The following is a 22,519-nucleotide window of genomic DNA, read 5'->3' as shown; positions in this document are numbered from 1 at the left end:
GGATGCTAACCATTATCAGATAATTAGGAGGGTTTAAGTTCTGAGGGGATGCAAACCATTATCAGATGATTAGGAGGGTTTAAGTCCTGAGGGGATGCAAACCGTTATCAGATGATTAGGAGGGTTTAAGTTCTGAGGGGATGCAAACCATTATCAGTTGGTTAGGAGGGTTTAAGTTCTGAGGGGATGCAAAAATGGTAATCAGTTAATCAATCATTAGTATTTATTGAGTGCTTAGTGTGAGCAGAGTACTAAGAGGGTACAAAAGAGTTGGTATACGTTATCTCCGGCCTTAAGGAGCTAGCAATGTAGAGGGAGAGACAGACACTTCTAGACGCTTAAATAAATGAGGAGCAGTGTGGCCTAGTGGAAAGAGCCCGGGCTTTGGAGTCAGAGGCCATGGGTTCAAATCCCGGCTCCGCCCATTGTCAGCTGTGTGACTTTGGGCAAGTCATTTAACTTCTCTGGGCCTCAGTTCCCTCATATGTAAAATGGGGATTAAGACAGTGAGCCCCCCGTGGGACAACCTGATCACCTTGTATCAACAGTGCTTGGCACATAATAAGCGCTTAATAAATGCCGTTATTATTAGTATTATTATTATGGGTCTGAGCATCAGAAGGACCTGAGATCATTCAATTATATTTATTGATCACTTACCGTGCGCGGAACACCGTACTAAGCTCTTGGGAGAGTACAACACAACAATAAATAGACACGTTCCCTGCCCACAACGAGTTTACGGTCTAGAAGGAGAGTCAGATATTAATAGAAATAAATAAATGACAGATAGATACATAAGTACTGTGGGTCTGGGATGAGGGAATTAATTAAAGGGAACAAGTCAGGCAACATAGAAGAAAGTGGGAGAAAAGGAAAGGAGGGCTTAGGGAAGGCTTCTCAGAGGGGAAGTGCCTTTAGTAAGGCTTTGAAGTAGGGGAGAGTAATTGTCTGTTGGATTTGAGGAGGGAGGGCGTTCCAGGCCAGAGGGAAAGAGGGAAAGAGGTTCTAATCCTGGCTCTGCCACTTATCTGCAGTGTGCCTTTGGGCTAGTCACTTAACTTCTCTGGGCCTCAGTTACTTCAACTGTAAAATGGGGATTAATCAATCAATCAGCCAATCGTATTTATTGAGAGCTTACTGTGTGCAGAGCACTGTACTAAGCGTTTGGGAAGTACAAGTTGGCAACATATAGAGACAGTCCCTACCCAACAGTGGGCACACAGTCTAGAAGGGGGAGACAGAGAACAAAACCAAACATATTAACAAAATAAAATAAATAGAATAGATATGTACAAGTAAAATCAATCAATAAATAGAGTAATAAATATGTACAAACATATTTACATATATACAGTGCTGTGGGGAAGGGAAGGAGGTAAGAAGGGGGGATGGAGAGGGGGAGGAGGGGGAAAGGAAGGAGGGGGCTCAGTCTGGGAAGGCCTCCTGGAGGAGATGAGCTCTCAGTAGGGGATTAAGACTGTGAGCCCCACGTGGGACAGGGGTTATGTCCATCCTGATTAACTTGTATCTATCCCAGGACTTAGCACGGTGCCTGGGACATAGTAAGAGCTTAACAAATACCACAATTATTACTACTACTACTACTACTGCTACTAATAATAATAATGATAAATTACAGCGTGCCTCAGTGGAAAGAGCCCATCATGGGTTCTGATCCCGGCTCCACCACATGTCTGCTGTGTGATCTTGGGCAAGTCGATTCAAGTGTTTCAGTGCTAAGCGCTTAGTACAGCGCTCTGCACACAGTAAGCGCTCAATAAATATGATTGATTGATTCACTTCTCTGAGCCCCGGTTCCTTCATCTGTAAAATGGGGATGAATAATAATAATATAGTGATAATAATGGCATTTATTAAGTGCTTACTCTGTGCAAAGCACTGATCTAAGCGCTGGGGAGGTTACAAGGTGATCAGGTTGTCCCACGTGGGGGGGGGCTCACAGTCTTAATCCCCATTTTACAGATGAGGTAACTGAGGCACAGGGAAGTTAAGTGACTTGCCCACAGTCACAGATGAAGACTGTGAGCCCGCCGTGGGGCAACCTGATCACCTCGTATCCCCCCCCAGTGCATAGAACGGTGCTTTGCACATAGTAAGAGCTTAACAAATGCCATCGTTATTATTATTATTACAGGTAGGACGAAGCAATGGAGTATAAAGATATGCACATAAAAGGGGTGAGGAGGAAGAGAGAAACTCAATGTTAGGTGACATGGAACTGCTGAAGTAGCAGATGAAGGGAACAGGGCGGGGAGGCGAGCGATTGATGAGGAAAAGTTTCCTGGAATTGGAAGTGGGAAAGGCTGAGAACAAGACACAGTGAGTATCTTGGCTAAGCAAATGTGCTGGGATATAGCAGAGAGAAGAAAAGATAAGAAGCGGGGAGAGGGCCGATCGAGTTGAAGTTTGATACTCGTAGGAATGGGAAACCACTGGAGGGTTTTGAGGAGTGGGGAGATGTGCAAAGAATCAGGCTTTAGAAAAATGATCTAGGCAGCAGAGTGAAGTAAGGACCGGAGGGGAAGAGACAGGAGGCGGGGAGATCTGCTAGGAGACCGCTGCAGAAGTCGAGATGGGTTAGGATAAGTGTCCAGTCCAGCACAGTGGCATTTGGATGGAGAGGAAGGAGGGCGATTCTGGAAATGGCATGGAGAAAACAGGGCTGGAATTTGGTGACAGACTCCTGAGGAAGATGAGAGTTCAGAAGGGCTTTGAAGATGGGGAGGGCTGTGGAGAGCTGGCTTCGAAGGAAGGAGGGAGTTCCACGAAGGAGGAAGGGCATAATCAAGGAGGTCAGAGAGACAAGGACAAGGCCCATCGAGTAAGTGAGCTTGAGAGGAATGAAGAGAGCAAGCTGGGGTGTAGTGGAAGAAGAGAGTAGATCAGTCAGAGGGAGAGCTAAGCGGGAGAGAGCTTGAAACCGACGGTCAGGATGTGGGCAAGAAGGGGAAGTTATTGGAGGTTTTCAAGGAGTGGGGGGATGAGTGCAGAACTATATTTTAGAGTAATGACCCAGGCATGGGGTGGAAAGGGGAGAGGCTGGAGACAGGGAGACCAGGGAGGAGGCTGATACAGTAGTGGCACCGGCTACGAAAAACTCCTGAACCAGGGTGGTGAGAGCCCTTGGGGAGGAGGGAAAGGGGCCGATCTGGGAAACGGTGAGATGCTTCGACGGATAGCTCTCCGGGAGCCGGCATGTAGGGAGGCCAAGGACCCATGCCAGGCCGGGCGTTGAGGGCCCCTGCCCGCTTCCTTCCCCAGGAACTTCCACGTCTGGAATGAGTGCTGGATGGCCAGGAGGGATCTCCCCTCCGGGTACGACGGATGGCAGGTGCTGGACCCTACACCCCAGCAGACCAGCAAAGGTGAAACCGAACCCAACAGACCTGGCCTCCGGGCCCCAGACCCAGAGAGACATCAGTCTGGGCTCAGTAGAAACTAGGCCCGGGGGGAAGTCGATCGATAACGTTTCCTGAAACACGTGCCCGCCACTTTCTCGGTCGATAGACCACCACCGGGGCTGGAGGGCCTGTTCGGCCACCGTGGCTTAAGCCAGACTGGTTCCCTCAGAAGCCTATCAGTTGGCAAGTCAAAACCCCTGCCCGGAGGGTCAATTCATCCCATTAGGAACAGATGGCCCCCTGATCTCTGAGCCCTGTTCTCTGACCTCTGACCTCTAACCTCTGGCAGGCAGCTCTTCCTCCCCAGCTGGCTGTACCAGAGGGTATGACCTGGCCCCCCTCTGTACCTTTTCCTTTGCTTTAAAGATGTGGGAAATGATTTCCCGCTATCATTCACGTCTCTTGCACACAGTAATCCCATCTCCCTGCTCCACGCCACTCCTGGCCCAGCCCGTGCACTCCCAAACCCCTCTCTGCCAATATCTCCACATCCGAGGTCAGAGCCCTGTTGGGATACAGGCAGTGGAGGGGAAGGAGAAGGGAGCCGGGCCAGGCCGGTGCGGGCCTGGAATTTCCTGGGAATGTTATGGAATATTTCTGGGGCTTTTTTTCCTTCCTCACCTGTGCTCTGCCCCCTTTTCGGATTTAGTCTTGGAGCCTAAAGCCCGGAGCTAATTTACCCCATCCCTTGACCCTCTTTGTCAGGACTCCAGGTAAAGTCTCCTCTCCCGACTCCCAACCTGCTCCGGGATCCAGGCCACCCCTCTGCCCCCCTTCTAATAATAATAATAATAATAACGATAATAACCGTGGTATTTATTAAGTACTTACTCCGTGCCAGGCTACGCGCCGGGGTAGATAGAAGCAAATCGGATCAGACACAGTCCCTGTTGCACGTGGGGCTCCGGGTCTCTATCCCCGTTTTATAGATGAAGTAACCGAAGCACAGAGAAGTGAAGTAACTTACCCAAGGTTGCACAGCAGTCGAGTGGCGGAACCGGGATTAGAACTCACGACCTTCCAATTGCCAGGCCTGTGCTCTTTTCACTAGGCCATGCTGCTTCTGTCTCACCCCAGTGCGTCGGGGCAGCTTCTTCCCACCTGCGGCTCTGAGGAGGGCAGCGGCCGAGGTGACGACTGGAATCGGTGAAGAGGGGGACCGTGTCCTCTGCGAACTTGGGCACGGGCCGAGAAGCAGCATGGCTCAATGGAAAGAGCCCAGGCTTTGGAGTCAGAGCCCATGGGTTCAAATCCCGGCTCTGCCAATTGCCAGCTGTGTGACTTTGGGCAAGTCACTTCACTTCTCTGGGCCTCAGTTACCCCATCTGTAAAATTGGGGGTTAAGACTGTGAGCCCCCCCGTGGGACAACCTGATCACCTTGTAACCTCCCCAGCGCTTAGAACAGTGCTTTGCACATAGTAAGCGCTTAATAAATGCCATTATTATTATTATTATTATTATTATTATTATTATTAGCACTGACTTGACCAAAGGGCCTCACCGGGAGCTGCCCTTCCAGAGAGGTTTGCTCTTTGGAACACTGTTTTCCCAGTTTGGAAATGCTCATCCTGCAGCCCCTAGTGTCCTTCTTTCCCCAGAGCCTTCGTCCAAACTGTGCCTTCCTGCCTTCCCGCTTCCCTCCCCACTTTACAGGTTATCATCATGGAATCCTCTCGGGGACCGAGAAGCAGTGTGGCCTAATGGAAAGAGCACAGGATTGGGAGTCACAGTACCTGGGTTCTAAACCCAGCTCTATCACGTACCTGCTGTGAGACCTTGGCAAAGTCATTCATCCATTGTCGTATTTATTGAGCGCTTACTGCACGTAGAGCACTGTACTAAGCGCTTGGGAAGTCCAAGTCGGCAACATATAGAGACGGTCCCTACCGCACAACGGGCTCACAGTCTAGGAGGGGGAGACAGACAGCAAAACAAAGCAAAACTTTTAAGTTTTCTGTGCTTCGTTTTCTCATTGGTAGAATGGGGATTAAATACCTTTTCTCTCTCTCTCCCCTTTAAGCTGTGAGCCCCAGGTGGGACAGGGACTGTGTCTGATCCGAGAAACTCACGCTTGGCATAGTGCTGGGCTTTTAGTAAGCACTCAACGAATACCACAGCGACTATCGATCGTCGGTGAGGTGGGCTGGTGCCGGAGGTGATTTGGGGCTGTTTCCCCCCTCCAGGACTATTCTGCTGCGGTCCGGCCTCCGTCAAGGCCGTCAAAGAAGGGGACGTCCAGTTACCCTACGACACTCCGTTTGTGTTCTGTGAAGTGAGTGGGGATGAAGTCACCTGGCTCCAGGAGGCCGGGGAAGTGAAAGAGATCCTCTCCCACAGAACCCATTCCATCGGGAAGAGCATCAGCACCAAGATGGTGGATGCGGCCGAGCGGCAAGACATCACCGACGACTACAAGTATCCCGAAGGTAAGGGTGGGAGTCCCGCGAGGGGCTTGGGCCAGCCCAGACTTGGGCCAGAGGGAAACTGAGGTCCACGGGGTCCACTGCTGCGCATATCGGGACCACCTCCCAGAAGTCCAGTCCTCTGGACTGGATGGCGGCCCAGCCACAATCACAAGCCAGGACGGACGATCCGATCACCCGCCCCTGGAAGGGGTGGGGAGAGGAGTGGGCAGGGCTGGAGCCGGAAAGATTGGAACTGTTGGCCCCCACGAGGCTCTACCTCGGCCCCCTCCCAGCCCTCACCCCGGGGTCAGGATAAGGGACCCTCGGAGCAATGCAAGTCCTCTCCTACCGGGCAACTCCCGGGGTCAAAGGCGAGGAGTCGGGGGCCGTGCTCTGTGGAGAGGGGGTAAAAAGGAGGGGCAAAGCCAGGGTGAAGAGCTGTTGGGCTGGCAGCTCTGTTGGTTGATCAGCTTGATAATAATAATAATGATGGTATTTATTAAATGCACGCCGTGGAGGTTACAAGGTGATCAGGTTGTCCCGGGGGGGCTCCCAGTCTTCATCCCCATTTTACAGATGAGGGAACTGAGGCCCAGAGAAGTGAAGGGACTTGTCACCCAGCTGACAATTGGCAGAGCCGGGACTTGAACCCATGACCTCTGACTCCAAAGCCCGGGCTCTTTCCACTGAGCCACGCTGCTTCTCCGGTTAGGCGGCTGGCAGCGACCGATTAGTGTCTGACTGGCTGGATGACTGGGTGTCTGGCTGATGGGTTGGCTGAGGGGGTGAGCAGATGGCTTGGTGATCGACTTACTTTCTCCCTTTGCTCTTCCGTCCTCTCCCTGCCTCACAGCGCTTACGTATATATCTGTAATTTGATTTATTTGTATTGATATCTGTTTATTTCCTTCAATCGTATTTATTGAGCGCTTACTGTGTGCAGAACACTGTACTAAGCTCTTGGGAAGTACAAGTCGGCAACATCTAGAGACGGTCCCTACCCAACAACGGGCTCACAGTCCATTTCATTCATTCATTCAATCGCATTTATTGAGCGCTTACTGTGTGCAGAGCACTGGACTAAGCGCTTGGGAAGTACAAGTCGGCAACATCTAGAGACGGTCCCTACCCAAGAATGGGCTGAGAAGCAGCGTGGTTCAGTGGAAAAGAGCCTGGGCTTTGGAGTCAGTGGTCATGGGTTCAAATCCCAGCTCTGCCAACTGTCAGCTGTGTGACTTTGGACGAGTCACTTCACTTCTCTGGGCCTCAGTTCCCTCATCTGGAAAATGGGGATGAAGACTGGGAGCCCCCCGTGGGACAACCTGATCACCCTGTAACCTCCCCAGCGCTTAGAACAGTGCTTTGCAAATAGTAAGTACTTAATAAATGCCATTATTATTATTATAACGGGCTCACGGTCTATTTGTACTGAAGCCTGTTCCCCCCACCCCCCAAAAGAATGTGAGCTCGCTGTGGGCAGGGATTGTGACTCTTTGTTGCTATATTGTACTTTCCCAAGCGCGTGGTACATTCATTCATTCATTTGGTCGTATTTATTGAGCACTTACTGCGTTCAGAGCACTGTACTAAGCGCTTGGGAAGTACAAGTTGGCAACATATAGAAAGTATGACTCGGAATAATAATAATGATGGTATTCGCTAAACACTTACTAGCACTGTTCTAAGCGCTGGGGTTGATACGAGGTAATCGGGTTGTCCCACGTGGGGCTCACGGTCTTAATCTGCATTTTCCAGATGAGGGAACTGAGGCACAGAGAAGTTAAGTGGCTTGGCCAAGGTCACAGAGCAGACGAGTGGCGGGGGCGGGATTAGAGCCCCCGTGCTCTAGACGCTAAGCCACAGTGCAGTGCTCTGCACACGGTAAGCGGTCAGTAAATACGATTGAATGGCTGGGTGGTTCAGTGGTTGTCCCACAGGTTGCCTTCCTGGTTGACTGGGAGCCTGGATGGCTGAGCAGTTGGGGTTTAGGGCAGTTAGGGAAGCAGCGTGGCTCAGAGGAAAGAGCCCGGGCATTGGAGTAGGAGGTCATGGGTTCAAATCCCGGCTCCGCCAATCGTCAGCTGGGTGACTTTGGGTAAGTCCCTTAACTTCTCTGTGCCTCAGTGACCTCATCTGTAAAATGGAGATGAAGACTGTGGGCCCCCCCGTGGGACAACCTGATCACCATGTAACCTCCCCAGCGCTTAGAACAGTGCTTTGCACATAGTAAGTGCTTAATAAATGCCGTTATTATTATTATTATTATTAGGGTAGGGACCGCCTCTATATGTTGCCAACTTGTACTTCCCAAGCGCTTAGTACAGTGCTCTGCACACAGTAAGCGCTCAAGAAATACGATTGAATGAATGAATGTCAGCTGTGTGACTTTGGGCAAGTCACTTCTCTGTGCCTCAGTGACCTCATCTGTAAAATGAGGATGAAGACTGTGAGCCCCCCGTGGGATGACCTGATCACTTTGTAACCTCCCCAGCGTTTACAGCAGTGCCGTGCACATAGTTAGCGCTTAATAAATGCCATTATTATTATTATTGTTGTCAGCTGTGTGACTTTGGGCAAGTCACTTCACTTCTCTGTGCCTCAGTGACCTCATCTGTAAAATGGGGATGAAGACTGTGAGCCCCCCCATGGGACGACATGATCACCTTGTAACCTCCCTGGCGCTTAGAACGGTGCTTTGCACATATTAAGTGCTTAATAAATGCCATTATCATTATTATTATTATTGTCAGCTGTGTGACTTTGCGGCAAGTCACTTCACTTCTCTGTGCCTCAGTGACCTCATCTGTAAAATGGGGATGAAGACTGTGAGCCCCCCGTGGGACAACCTGATCACCTTGTAACCTCCCCAGCGTTTACAGCAGTGCTTTGCACATAGTAAGCGCTTAATGAATGCCATTATTATTATTATTATTGTCAGCTGTGTGACTTTGGGGCAAGGCACTTCACTTCTCTGTGCCTCAGTGACCTCATCTGTAAAATGGGAATGAAGACTGTGAGCCCCCCGTGGGACAACCCGATCACCTTGGAACCTTCCCAGCGTTTAGAGCACATAGTAAGCACTTAATAAATCAATCAATCGTATTTATTGAGTGCTTACTGTGTGCAGAGCACTGTACTAAGCGCTTGGGAAGTACAAGCTGGGAACATATAGAGACGGTCCCTACCCAACAGTGGGCTCACAGCCATCACTTCACTTTTCTGGGCCTCAGTTCCCTCATCTGGAAAATGGGGATGAAGACGGTGAGCCCCACGGGGGACAACCTGATCACCTTGTATCCCCCCAGCGCTTAGAACAGTGCTTTGCACATAATAAGCACTTAACAAATACCATTATTATTATTATTATTCATTTTATTTGTACATATTAATTCTATTTATTTTATTTTGTTAACATGTTTTGTTTTGTTCTCTGTCTCCCCCTTCTAGACTGTGAGCCCGCTGGTGGGTAGGGACCGTCTCTATACGTTGCCAACTTGGACTTCCCAAGCGCTCAATCCAGTGCTCTGCACACAGTAAGCGCTCAATAGATATGACTGAATGAATAAATTATTATAATTATTATTATTTAGGCTGGGTCTGGGTTCCCCTGGGGAACACTGGTGGGGGCTTGGGAGAGGGGTTTGGGGGCTGGAGGCCTTGTGGGTATCCTGGGGGTCCAGGATGGGAGGCGGATGATTCCCGATTCCCACCATTGGCTTCATCCCGTCCGTTCAGGGTCTCTGGAGGAGCGGACCGTGTTTCTGAAGGCCGCCCGGCTGCTGATGGGCGGAACCGGGCCGGCGCCCGCCATGTTCCGGCTCCTGCAGGTGACCCCGGGCCCAGAGCCCCCGGTCCGCCTGAAGCTGAGTCTGCCTCGACTCCCCAAGTGGGGCCAGGCCGTGGCCCTGCAGCTGAGCGTCAGCAGGCCCCGGGCCGCCCTGCCGGACGCGGGGCCGCTGCTCCTGGGGCTGCGCTTCAGTGCTCAGGCCGTGCTGCACGTCGGAGGGGTGCAGGCCGCACTCTGGAAGGGCAGGGCGGCCCTCGGCCTCGGCCCAGGCGAGGGTGAGTCCGGGCGGGGCGGGATTGGGGAGCCCCAACTGAGAACAGGCCGCAACCGGGGGGAGGCCCTGGGGTTGGCGGGGACGGACCGGGCTGGGAGGCGGTCACGGGCATGATGATGATGATGATGATGGCATTTGATAAGCGCTTACTATGTGCGGATCATTCATTCATTCAATCGTATTTATTAAGCGCTTACTGGGTGCAGAGCACTGTACTAAGCCTTTGGGAAGTACAAGTCGGCAACATATAGAGACGGTCCCTACCCGACAGTGGGCTCGCAGTCTAGAAGGATACAAGGTCATCAGGTTGTCCCATGTGGGGCTCACAGTCTTCATCCCCGTTTTACAGCTGAGGCACAGAGAAGTCAAGTGACTTAATAATAATAATAATAATGATAGCATTTATTAAGCGCTTACTACGGTTAAAGCGGTGGGAAGGTTACAAGGTGATCAGGTTGTCCCGCGGGAGGCTCACAGTCTTCACCCCTATTTTACAGCTGAGGCCCAGAGAAGTCAAGTGACTTGCCCAAAGTCACACAGCTGATCGGTGGCGGAGCCGGGATCGGAACCCACAGCCTCTGACTCCGAAGCCCGGGCTCTTTCCACTATACCACGCTGCTGCTTCTTTGGGATGTGCGGCCACTGCTACCTTACAGCGGGAAGCAGCGAGAAGCAGTGTGGCTCAGTGGAAAAAGCCCGGGCTTTGGAGTCAGAGGTCACGGGTTCGAATCCCGACTCCGCCACTTGTCAGCCGTGTGACTCTGGGCAAATCACTTAGCTTCTCTGGGCCTCAGTTCCCTCATCTATAAAATGGGGATGAAGACTGTGAGCTCCCCGTGGGACAACCTGATGACCTTGTAACCTCCCCAGTGCTTAGAACAGTACTTTGCACATAGTAAGTGCTTAATAAATGCCATTATTATTATTATTAATATTAGTCAGAGATCATGGGTTCGAATCTCACTCCGCCACGTCTGCTGTGTGACCTTGGGCAAGTCACTTAACTTCTCTGAGCCTCAGTCACCTCATCTGTAAAATGGAGATGAAGACTGTGAGCCCCACGGGGGACAACTTGATCATCTTGTATCCCCCCCAGCGCTTAGAGCAGTGCTTTGCACATAGTAAGCGCTTAACAAATGCCATTATTATTATTATTACAGCCCCCTGGGCCTCTCTGCCAACCTCCTTCCCCACGGACCCGAGAGGTGCTGAGAGGGCCCAAATCAGGTCTCTGTAAGCCACCCAGCTTGCCCGCCCTCCCCGCAACTCATCCGCCATTCATCATTCATTCATTCAATCGTATTTATCGAGCGCTTACTTATTGTGTGCAGAGCACTGTACTAAGCGCTTGGGAAGTCCAAGTTGGCAACACATAGAGACGGTCCCTACTCGACAGCGGGCTCATGGTCTAGAAGGGGGAGACAGACAACAAAACAAAACATATTAACAAAATAAAATAAATAGAATAGTAAATATGTCCAAGTAAAATAAATAGAGTAATAAATATGTACAAACATATATACAGGTTCTGTGGGGAGGGGAAGAAGGTAAGGCGGGGGGGATGGGGTCCTTTCCGGCCCAACCCCATGAGCCCAGGAATCAGCTGCGTTCTGCTTAAATCCCACTGCGCCCGGCCGATTGTCCCTTGGGCCAGAGGGGTTCCCTGAATCCCACCCTCCCATGGGAGCGGGATCTCCCTGGCCACGGGCCCGCATCCGGGACCACAGAGAGAGGCAAGTTATGGAAAGCAGGCACTCTGGGCCAAACTCCAACAACCGTGCTCCCTGGGCCGCCCTGAACAGTGGGGCAGAAAGCAGAACCAGCTCAGAGGACGCCAGCCTCTCCCTGGACCCCTTCCTCCAGGCCCTCCCGTCCACCCTTAATTTCCATCTCCTCCATTGTCTAGCAGGTCTCACCCCACCGTCACAATCGGGCCCTGAAGCAGCAGGGCCCCAGATCACCCAGGCCTGTGTAATTCACTCGCATTAGAGAAGGGAATCGATCAGAGCGGTAGTACAATAATCCGAAAAGCCAGCAGAACCAGCTGCAATGTGAGGAAATAATAATAATAATGATAACAATGGTATTTGTTTAGCCCTTGCTACGTGCAAAGCACTGTGGGGATACAAAGCGATCCGGTTGTCCCACGTGGGGCTCACAGTCTTCATCCCCATTTGCCAGATGAAGGAACTGAGGCCCAGAGAAATGAAGTGACTCCACCCGGCTGACAGTTGGCGGAGCCGGGATTGGAACCCACTACCTCCGCCTCCAAAGCCCGGGCTCTTTACGCGGCTTCTTTACACCCCCCGGGGTGGGCAGAGACTGGCAAAGTCAGGCCGAGACGAACGGAGACCGCTGGAGTCAGGCAGGGACGGGACACGGTTTCCCCGCTGCAGGCCGAGAGGTCTTGCTCATCGTTTCTGTGTTTAGAGAAAGAGTTGCCCTTGATCTTGCCCTATGACAACTACAAGGAGCGCCTGCTGGAAGAGAAGGTCATCCGCCTCTCCTGCATCGCCCGGGTTGAGCTGACCGGACAGAAGATACTGGCGGTCCGGGTCATCTCCCTGGATATCCCCTGGCTGACCGTAGAGGTGACGTTCTGGCCCGTCCGCCCCGCGGCCTGGCCGCTCGGGCAGGTGGCTCCCCGGGTGCCGCACAACCTCCGCCGCGGTCCGGCGATCAGTACCCTCCCTGTTTCTGCCCCTGCCCAGGGGTGAAAGTTGGGCCAAGGTGGATGCAGGGCTTCTAGGCCCTAGAAGAGGCACTCACAGAGAGGTCTCCTGGATGGCTCAGTGGCATTCCTTCGTCGCCCCCTCCAACCTGGGCAGTGTCCGGTGAGCCCAGTGGGTAGGCCAGAGACAGCATCTAGTTGATCCCGAGCCATCTCCGGGGCTGGGCGGCGATGAAGGTCTTGGCATCTTCACAGGGAACTGGGCATCTGCCAGGGACTTGTGTCTGGGACTGCCCCAAATTCATGGACGACAGCAGGTCTCCCACCCTTTAGAGCAGAGAGCGCTCCTCCCCACTTTCAGCCCCCCAAAACCCCTTCAACGGCTGCTGCTGCCATGCCCACCGCCGCTGAGAAGGCCCTCTGGGTTGTCGTGGACATTTCCAGAACCCTGTCACCCAGCGGTCCATCTGGTAGCCCATTTCCAACAACCTTGTCGGGGGCAGCGGGATGGGTGGGTGGCCACGGTCACTCCCATCTGCCACCCGTGACTGCCACAGTTCGTTCTCTGTTGACCCCTGGCATGGGGAAACCCAGAGCCCCGAGGGCAGAACTTCATTTGTGTGTGTCTCTGTCTGTCAGTAACAATAATAATAACGATGGTAGTTGCTAAGCGCTTACTATGTGCAAAGCACTGTTCTAAGCGCTGGGGAGGTTACCGGGTGATCAGGTTGTCCCACGGGGCGCTCGCAGTTTTAATCCCCATTTTACAGATGAGGTAACAGAGGCCCAGAGAAGTGAAGTGACTTGCCCCAAATCACACAGCAGACAGTTGGCGGAGCCGGGATTTGAACCCACGACCTCCGACTCCAAAGCCCGGGCTCTTTCCACTGAGCCACGCTGCTTCTCAGTACCTCTGTGTGTGTTTGTGTGCTCATAACTGACTAGTTCTGGAATTTATTAAGTGCTTACTGTGTGCCATGCACTGTGCTAAACACTGGAGTAAAGGTAAAATCAATGACTCAGACCAGCTCCCTGTCCCACATGGTGCCTCAGTTCCCTCATCTGTAAAACGGGAATTAAGACTGTGAGCCCTATGTGGGTTAGAAACTGTGTCCAATCCATTTATTTCGTATCTACCCCAGCGCTTAAAACAGTGCAGGAAGCGCCGTGGCTCAATGGAAAGAGCCCGGGCTTTGGAGTCAGAGGTCATGGGTTCAAATCACGGCTCTGCCAATTGTCATCTGTGTGACTTTGGGCAAGTCACGTCACTTCTCTGCGCCTCAGTTCCCTCATCAGCAAAATGGGGATGAAGACTGGGTGCCCCCCTCATGGGACAACCTGATCACCTTGTAACCTCCCCAGCGCTTAGAGCAGTACTCTGCACATAGTAAGCGCTTAATAACTGCCATCATCATCATCATCCTGGGTTCAAATCCTGGCTCTGCCAAATGTCAGCTGTGTGACTTTGGGCAAGCCTCTTCACTTCTCTGGGCCTCTGTTCCCTCATCTGCAAAATGGGGATGAAGACTGTGAGCCTCCTGTGGGACAACCTGATCCCTTTGTAACCTCCCCAGTGCTTAGAGCAGTGCTCTGCACATAGTAAGCGCTTAATAAATGCCATTATTATTATCTCTGCACATAGTAAGTGCTTAATAAATGTCATTATTATTATTATTATTATCTCTGCACATAGTAAGTGCTTAATAAATGTCATTATTATTATTATTATTATCTCTGCACATAGTAAGTGCTTAATAAATGCCATTATTATTATTATTATTAATAATAATAATAATAAACTGGCCTGAAAACCCAAGTAGGGCTGGCAAGCATATAGAAAACAGGAATGAACTACAAACCAAAACAGACTAAGGATAAGATGGTGGCCAGTGTGGGACCTCTGGGGATGGAGGGCGGAGTCCAGGGTGTGGACAGCGGCCCTCAGCCGGAGCCAGGGCCACGGGTCGGACAAACACAACATTTGTAGCTGGACAACTGCCCCCAGCCTCATCCAGAGCGACAGAAGGACTTCCTTTTCAACTCCAGTCCCAGTTCAAACCAGTCCAGCCCCAACCTCAGCCCAGCCCAGGCCCAACCTTCATTCACTCAATTGTATTTATCGAGCGCTTGGAAAGTACAATTCAGCAACAACCCAGAGAGAGCCCAGCTCAGCCCCGGCCTCAGCCCGGCATTCACTCGTTCATTCGATCATTCATTCATTCAATGGTATTTATTGAGTGCTTACTGTGTACAGAGCACTGTGCTAAGTGCTTGGGAAGTACAAGTTGGCACCGTATAAAGACGGTCCCTGCCCAACAACGGGCTCACAGTCTAGAAGGGGGATGATCATCATCATCATAATAATGATGGCATTTATTAAGTGCTTATTCATTCACTCAGTCGTATTTATTGAGCACTTACTGTGTGCAGAGCACTGAACTAAGCGCTTGGGAAGTATAGGTTGGCAACATATAGAGACGGTCCCTACCCAACAGTGGGCTCACAGTCTAGAAGGGGGAGACAGAGAACAAAACAAAACATATTAACAAAATAAAATAAATAGAATATGTACAAGTAAAATAAATAAATAAATAGAGTAAGCGCTGGGGAGGTTACAAGGTGATCAGGTTGTCCCACAGGGGGCTCACAGTCTTCATCTCCGTTTTACAGATGAGGGAACTGAGGCCCAGAGAAGTGAAGTGACTTGCCCAAAGTCACCCAGCTGACAAGTGGCGGAGCCAGGATTTGAACCCACGACCTCGGACTCCAAACTCCGGGCTCTTTCTACTGAGCCATGCTACTTCTCCCTTTCATTCATTCATTCAGTCGTATTTATTGAGTGCTTACTGTGTGCAGAGCACTGTATTAAGCGCTTGGGAAGTACAAGTTGGCAACATATAGAAACGGTCCCTACCCAACAATGGGCTCACGGTCTAGAAGGGGGATAATCATCATCATCATCATCATAATGATGGCATTTATTAAACACTTACTATGTTCTAAGCACTGGGGAGGTTACAAGGTGATCAGGTTGTCCCACAGTCTTCAGCCCCCTTTTACAGATGAGGGAACTGAGGCCCAGAGAAGTGAAGTGACTTGCCCAAAGTCACACAGCTGACAAGTGGTGGAGCCGGGATTTAAACCCACGGTCTTTGATTCCAAAGCCCGGGCTCTTTCCGCCGAGCCATGCTGCTTCTCTCATTCATTCAGTCGTATTTATTGAGCACTTACTGTGTGCAGAGCACTGGACTAAGTGCTTGGGGAGTACAAGTTGACAACATATAGAGACGGTCCCTACCCAACAACAGGCTCACGATCTAGAAGGGGGATAATCATCATCATCATAATAATGATGGCATTTACTATGTTCTAAGCGCTGGGGAGGTTACAAGGTGATCAGGTTGTCCCACAGTCTTCAGCCCCGTTTTACAGATGAGGGAACTGAGGCCCAGAGAAGTGAAGCGACTTGCCCAAAGTCACCCAGCTGACAAGTGGTGGAGCCAGGATTTGAACCCACGGTCTTTGACTCCAAAGCCCGGGCTCTTTCCGCTGAGCCACGCTGCTTCTCTCATTCATTCAGTTGTATTTATTGAGCACTTACTGTATGCAGAGCACTGGACTAAGCGCTTGGGAAGTACAAGTTGACAACATATAGAGACGGTCCCTACCCAACAACGGGCTCACAGTCTAGAATGGGGACTCATATGTACTGAGAGCTTATTGTGTGCAGAGCACTGCCCTAAGCGCTTGGGAGAGTACAACAAAAACAACAAACAGACACGTCCCCTGCTCACAACGAGTTTACAGGCTCCAGACTCAGCCTAGACCCGGGGCAAACCCAGCCCAGTCTCAACCCAATCTGAGCGTAGCCCAGCCCAGCGCCGGAGCCGGCCCGGATCCGCCTCAGCCCAGTCCAATTCCAGAAGCGGCCCAGCCCAGCCCAGTCCGGCTCAGGATTTGCCGCTTCCAGTTTCCACCCTCACTTTTAACTCGGTTTGCAACTGTGGAGCAACTGTGGGGCTCCCAGATTGATCCCGGGGCCGCCCCCTGCCAAGACCACCCATGGTCTGTGCCCACTGCATACTGGCACCTCCACCTAGCCTGGCCTGGGGATCAGATGGAAGCGAAGGTGCCAAGAGAAGCAGCGTGGCTCAGTGGAGAGAGCCCGGGCTTTGGAGTCAGTGGTCGTGGGTTCAAATCCCGGCCCCTCCAATTGTCAGCTGTGTGACCTTAGGCAAGTCACTTCACTTCTCTGGGCCTCAGTCACCTCATCTGTAAAATGGGGCTTGACTGTGAGCCCCCCGTGGGACAACCTGATCACCTTGTATCCCCCCAGCGCTTAGAACAGTGCTTTGCCCATAGTAAGCGCTTAATAAATGCCATTATTATTATTATTATTATTATTATTATTAAGCTAGCCACTCCACTTCCAACTCCCACAGCTTCCCATACCCCAGCAGGCCCTGCTCCGGGCAGAGCCAGGCCCAGAAGGGCCCTTCCTCAGGTCAGGAAACTCCCTCAACCCCCCAGACTTGGGGAGAGAAGTGAAGTCTGCCTCTCCTGACTCCAGGGACTCTGTGGTCCCTTTTCTGACTTCCACCCCTCCCGAAGAATCCCCTCCCCTAAAACGGTCTGTTCCACCGATCGGAATGAAGAACTGAGCTCTGGACGTCACCCGTCAACGGCATCCAAATACCCTGTCCCCTCTTTCACCTTTCTGGCTCTGTCTTCGGTTCTTTGTCCTTCCTTTTCTCTCCCTCTCCCACCTCTCCCCTTCCTCCTCCAACTACCCTGTCCCCTCTTTCACCTTTCTGGCTCTGTCTTCGGTTCTTTGTCCTTCCTTTTCTCTCCCTCTTCCACCTCTCCCCTTCCTCCTCCTTGGGTGCTGGTTGCCAGAAGGGGGACGCTAGGGGAGAGTTTGATTCTGTCCATTGTACAGAGGACACAGACCCAGAGAGGGTGGCTTCCTCAAAGCAGGTCAATGATTCTAGCCTTCCTCCCTTCTTCTCTTTTCTTGCTCCCTCTCTCCACCCACTTCCCTTCCCACCCAGTCTCGGCGTCCAGAAATCTAGCTGCATTCAGAGGGGCCTGAGTTTGGCCAGAGGGTGGGCAGAACCGGGCATGGGCAGAGAGGGGTGGGGTGGTCGGAGCCCTGGGGAGGTGGCAGCGCCCAAGCCGGACCTTCACACAGCACCCAGAGAAGGGAGAGGAAGTGTGGGAGGAGGTAGACGGGGAGAGCCTCGCCTGCAGAAGTTTGGAGGGCAGCATGGCTCAGTGGAAAGAGCCAGGGCTTTGGAGTCAGAGGTTGTGGGTTCAAATCTGCCAATTGTCAGCTGGGTGACTTTGGGTAAGTCACTTCACTTCTCTGTGCCTCCGTTACCTCAACTGTAAAATGGGGATTAATACTGTGAGCCCCCCGTGAGACAACCTGATCACCTCGTAACCTTCCCAGTGCTTAGCACAAGCCCTTAATAAATGCCATTATTATTATTATTATTACTCCTCCAAAGGAGGTTGGAGCAAATTTTGGAGCCAGCAGGGAGCACAGCTGGGGAGTCTGGAATCAGTTTCCCTCCCCTGACCTTAAGAGGGAGGGACCCAGCAGAGGCCATGATGATCTCAGCCCAACAGAGAGCAGGGGAAGGGCAGCAGAGGTGCGGCAGGGAGGAGGCCACTGGGGTTGGAGAGCGTCTCCCCGTCTTGGGCGGGGTGGGCGATGGGGCCAGAAGGAGCGGTGGGCTCTGAGGACCGGCCTCACGTCGCCTCTTCCCCGCGCAGGTGGCCGGCCGGGCTGTGGTGGGCCAACGCCTGGGGGTCTCCATCCGCTTCACCAACACTCAGCCCGAAGCGCTGACTGGCTGCTCACTGGAGCTGGAGGGCAGCGGCCTGGTGGAGGGACTGGTGTCCACTGTGTGAGTGTCCCTGGATGGCGCGGGGAGGGGCCTGGCATCTCCAACTCCGCTCTGCACCTCCAGAGCCGGGCCTGGCTGAGGAGGGGGCTTGGGGCAGAGCCAGAGGAGGTGGAAGGGGAAGGGAGAGAAGGAGGAAAGTGGGAGGAGAAGGAGGGAAAGCATGGCATAGTGGTAGAGCCCAGGCCTGGGAGTTGGAAGGTTGTAGGGTCCAATCCCGCTCTGCCACTTGTCCACTGCGTGACCTTGGACAAGTCAGTTCACTTCTCTGGGCCTCAGTTACCTCACCTGTAAAGTGTAGACTGTGAGTCCCACCTGAGACAGGGCCTGGGTCCAACCTGATTTGCCTGTATCCGCCCAGCACTTAGAACAGTGCCAGGCACATAGTCAGCACTCAACGAACACCATGATTGTTGTTATTATTATCATTAAGAAGGGGAGAGAGGGAAGGGAGGGGAGATGGCGGGGAGGGATTGCAGGCGGGAAAGGCAGAGGGAGGGGTGAGGAGGAGGAGGGGAAGGGAAGGGGACAGGGACAGAGAGGAGGAGCAGGTTGAAAGGGGAGGAGGAGATGGAGGAAGGAGGAAGAGGAGCTCCTAGAAACCGACAAACCTGTGCCAGCCCAGATGCCGCGATCTCCACAGCCGAAAGATCAACTTTGCGATCTTTTGGGCTTCACGAGCCGTCTCTTTTCCTCCTGACCCCAGGCTGGGCACCCTGGAGCCTGGCAGTACCACCGTGGTTGAGCTGGCAATCTTCCCTCTGAAAGCTGGGCCCCGGCAGCTGCAGGCACTCCTAACCAGCAATGAAATCAAGGAGATCAAAGGCTTTGAGGGCATCTCCGTGGCTCCGGATCCGACCGGCGGACACCCAACGTCCTCCCCTTGAGCCCCTCTTCGCCCTGCTCCCCCTCCTCCTCTGCCCCACTCCCACCTCCTCCTCCCCCTGCTCCCCCGGGGCCTGGAATCAGACTTCCGTGTTTTCAGGGATCAAGGAGGAGTGGAAGAGCCACCCATTTCTCCTCCATCTTCCCTGCGCTTCTGCCTTCCCTCTTCTCCCATCCCAAGCCTCCCCAGCCACAAGGAGAAGCTTCTCTGAGAAGCAGCGTGGCTCAGTGGACAGGAGCCCGGGCTTTGGAGTCAGAGGTCATGGGTTCAAATCCTGGCTCTGCCAGTTGTCAGCTGGGTGACTTTGGGCAAGTCACTTCACTTCTCTGGGCCTCAGTTCCCTCATCTGTAAAATGGGGCTGAAGACTGTGAGCCCCCTGTGGGACAACCTGATCACCTTGTAACCTCCCCAGCGCTTAGAACAGTGCTTTGCACAGAGTAAGCGCTTAATAAATGCCATCATTATCGTTATTATTATAATTAAGGAGCAAGTCCCCTCGCAGCCTCCAGACAACCTCCAGGAGCTAGGGACATCACAATTCCCGTTGATAGTCCAACCCTTCCCCAGCTTCGTTTCCCTGTCCTGTTTTCCTTGTTGGGCTTTGGAACGACAGCCAACATGCCCGCCCCGTCCCTCCAGGAGCATGAGGGTCGAGGCCTGGAGGCCTGCGGCACAAGGTGGGACTGGGACGGGATCTGCGTTCTGCCCTTTTCCAGCACCTCGTCCTGGCCCTGACTCCAACCCCATCGGCCGCTCCAGCCACGGAGGAGGTCGCCGACCCCTGGAAGTCCTGTCCTGGTCACTCCAGCTCAGGATCTGCTTCCTGTTTCCTGAGCGTTGACCTTGCCTGGATAGCCAGGCCTGTGGGGATGGGTTGGCTCTGGTGGCCCTCCCCTATTCCTGACAAGCAGTCACACATGACATCACAGGCCACTCTTACCAACAACCACCCTCCACTGACAACATACCAGGGTCTCTTACAAACCCAAAGCCCCTGCCTCCCAGCCAGGTGGCTGGAGAATGAGCAGAGACATTGAGTTTTCCTGAATCTTCTGCTTCTTCGTAATTGCTGTCCTCCAGCATTCGGACCAAGCTTCTTTGGGATGGTGGCTTTTGTTACCCTTGGTCCAGGGGGCCGCAGGGCATACGGCCCGTGCCAGGTGCGGAATAATAAGTGGACGATACCTGAACCGAGTCTGCGTCGTCAGTCCAGGGCAGACAACCTGGTCACCTGAAGGTTCACACGCCAGCAGACGTGCGAGGATTCTGCAAACTCTCATAAAAAGGCAGAGGAATCAATACTATTTCATTCATTCATTCATTCAATCGTATTTATTGAGCGCTTACTGTGTGCAGAGCACCGTTTATACCAGCAGAAGAATTCCTTTGAGAATATAGTCCAGCACGTTCCTGTCTATGTCATCTAAAGGAAGGCGGGACTTGCTCATCCTGCCGAACTCGGACTGGGAACTAAGGGGAAGAGTTCGGGAAGCATGTGGGAGTTTGGATTTCTTTGGCTATGAAAGGCCAAAGGGACTCAGGCTACTGGATTATGCTGGGATGGTGCACTCCAGCATGTGGGATACTTTAGTAAAGAGGACTTGTCATGATCTTGGCATGTTCGTCTGGTCATGGTTACCCAGAGGGGCAGGCCTGTTAACCTTGAAGCTGACGAGATTTCAGAGCTTTGTCTTGCTTCACAATCTATTTTACTGCAAAGATAAAGTCCTCTCACTGTCTAGCTGCAGCCAGCAGATGCCCAGTCCCATCTTTTCTGGTCCGCTTCTGTTTTCCCACCAAAGAGTCACCGCAACACAAGCAGTGTGACAAAATGACCTCATAGTAACCACCGCTCTGGGAAACTATTGCAACTTTGCAGGATCTTAGCCTGTGTTTCCAGGGAGACCCCCTGAGACACCCTCCCACGTGCTCTAGGGTCTTTGTGCCCCCCTCCAGCTCAGCTGGAAGTCAGGCTCAGTGTCTTCCCTGCCCCTGCCCCTGCTCCATGGCCATCAGGAGTGTGTAGCAGTAGAGGGGCTGAGTGCGGGGGATGAAAGGGACGGGGGCTGCTGCACGGGAAGGAGCAGGCCAGACAGGGCTCCAGCAGTGGCCTTCGCTTGCAAGGAGGCAGGAAGATGGAAGCCTTCCATACCTTTATCCAGGGGCATCAGCCCCCCTGAAACACCCCAATGACCCCATCTCCCTCCCTAAAAAGCGCTCCACACCTTCACCCCTCCCTTCTCCGGGGTCTCCCGTATCTGCGACAAACCGCAAACTCCTCTGCCCTACTTAGAAGAGGGGAGAGGGCGAAGGAGGGGGACGTGCCAAGGATGTTCCCTTCCCCTGCTCCCTCTGCTCTGACCAGCCCTCCCTCTTCCAACCCACCAGTGTCCCCAGGACACACACTGTATACACTTCTGCTATCTTTGGGGGCCAGGGCCACGCTTCCCGCCTACCCCGGGAACACTAGCCTCATTAGAGCAGCCCCCGAGGCCCACACGGACCCTGGGCGAGGAAGCGTGTGACATCACTGGCATCGCACTGGGGGTTCGGCACCCCAGCCCATCCGCCCCTTGCAGAAGTATGCCAATTTCACACAGCCCGACAGTGTTTCTCAGGGGACCTCCTGGGAACCCCAAACTGTTCCGGACCCATTGCGCTCTCCCACCAGGTGCGAGTGAGATCTAGCGCCCACGGCCGAGCCGTGGAATCCAGAAGCAGCTCCGTACCAGAGCTGGGCCGCGGGCAGGGCAGCGTGGAAAAGTGTCCATCTGGAAGTCCAGGTGGATGGCCACTCTGGCCATCGCTGCTGCTGCTGCTTGGCTCAGGGCGAGGGAAGTAGGGAGTCTCCTGTACTCCGACGCCAAACCTGGCTTCACAGGGGCAGGGGAGCCCACTCCGGCCTACGAGGCTTTCAGATCCCAGAACAGAGCCGGGCTTCCTCTGGCCCCCAGAGTCAGTCATTCATTCATTCAGTCGTATTTATCGAGCGCTTAGTGTGCGCAGAGCACTGTACTAAGCGCTCGGTGGCAACATATAGAGGCGTTCCCTACCTAACAATGGGCTCCCAGGCTAGAAGGGGGAGACAGATGACAAAACAGAACATGTGGACAGGTGTCAAGTCATCAGAACAAATAGAATTAGAGCTAAATGCTCATCA

General features: G+C 52.8%; 1 protein-coding gene across 1 annotated transcript in view; it reads left to right on the top strand.

Moving 5' to 3' along the window:
- TGM7 (transglutaminase 7) overlaps positions 1-19,359 on the top strand; it is a 42,275-nt gene extending 22,916 nt beyond the window's left edge. The window contains exons 8-13 of the mRNA XM_038740896.1: positions 3,286-3,389; positions 5,610-5,852; positions 9,567-9,893; positions 12,323-12,483; positions 18,342-18,475; positions 19,179-19,359. Coding sequence (XP_038596824.1) covers positions 3,286-3,389; positions 5,610-5,852; positions 9,567-9,893; positions 12,323-12,483; positions 18,342-18,475; positions 19,179-19,359 — 1,150 coding nt within the window. The remainder of the gene's footprint in view (positions 1-3,285; positions 3,390-5,609; positions 5,853-9,566; positions 9,894-12,322; positions 12,484-18,341; positions 18,476-19,178) is intronic.
- The last annotated feature ends 3,160 nt before the right edge of the window (positions 19,360-22,519 follow it).

The sequence above is a fragment of the Tachyglossus aculeatus genome (genome assembly GCF_015852505.1).
Source record: "Tachyglossus aculeatus isolate mTacAcu1 chromosome 12 unlocalized genomic scaffold, mTacAcu1.pri SUPER_6_unloc_1, whole genome shotgun sequence".
NCBI lineage: Eukaryota > Metazoa > Chordata > Mammalia > Monotremata > Tachyglossidae > Tachyglossus > Tachyglossus aculeatus.
This window is presented reverse-complemented; position numbering and strand designations above follow the sequence as displayed.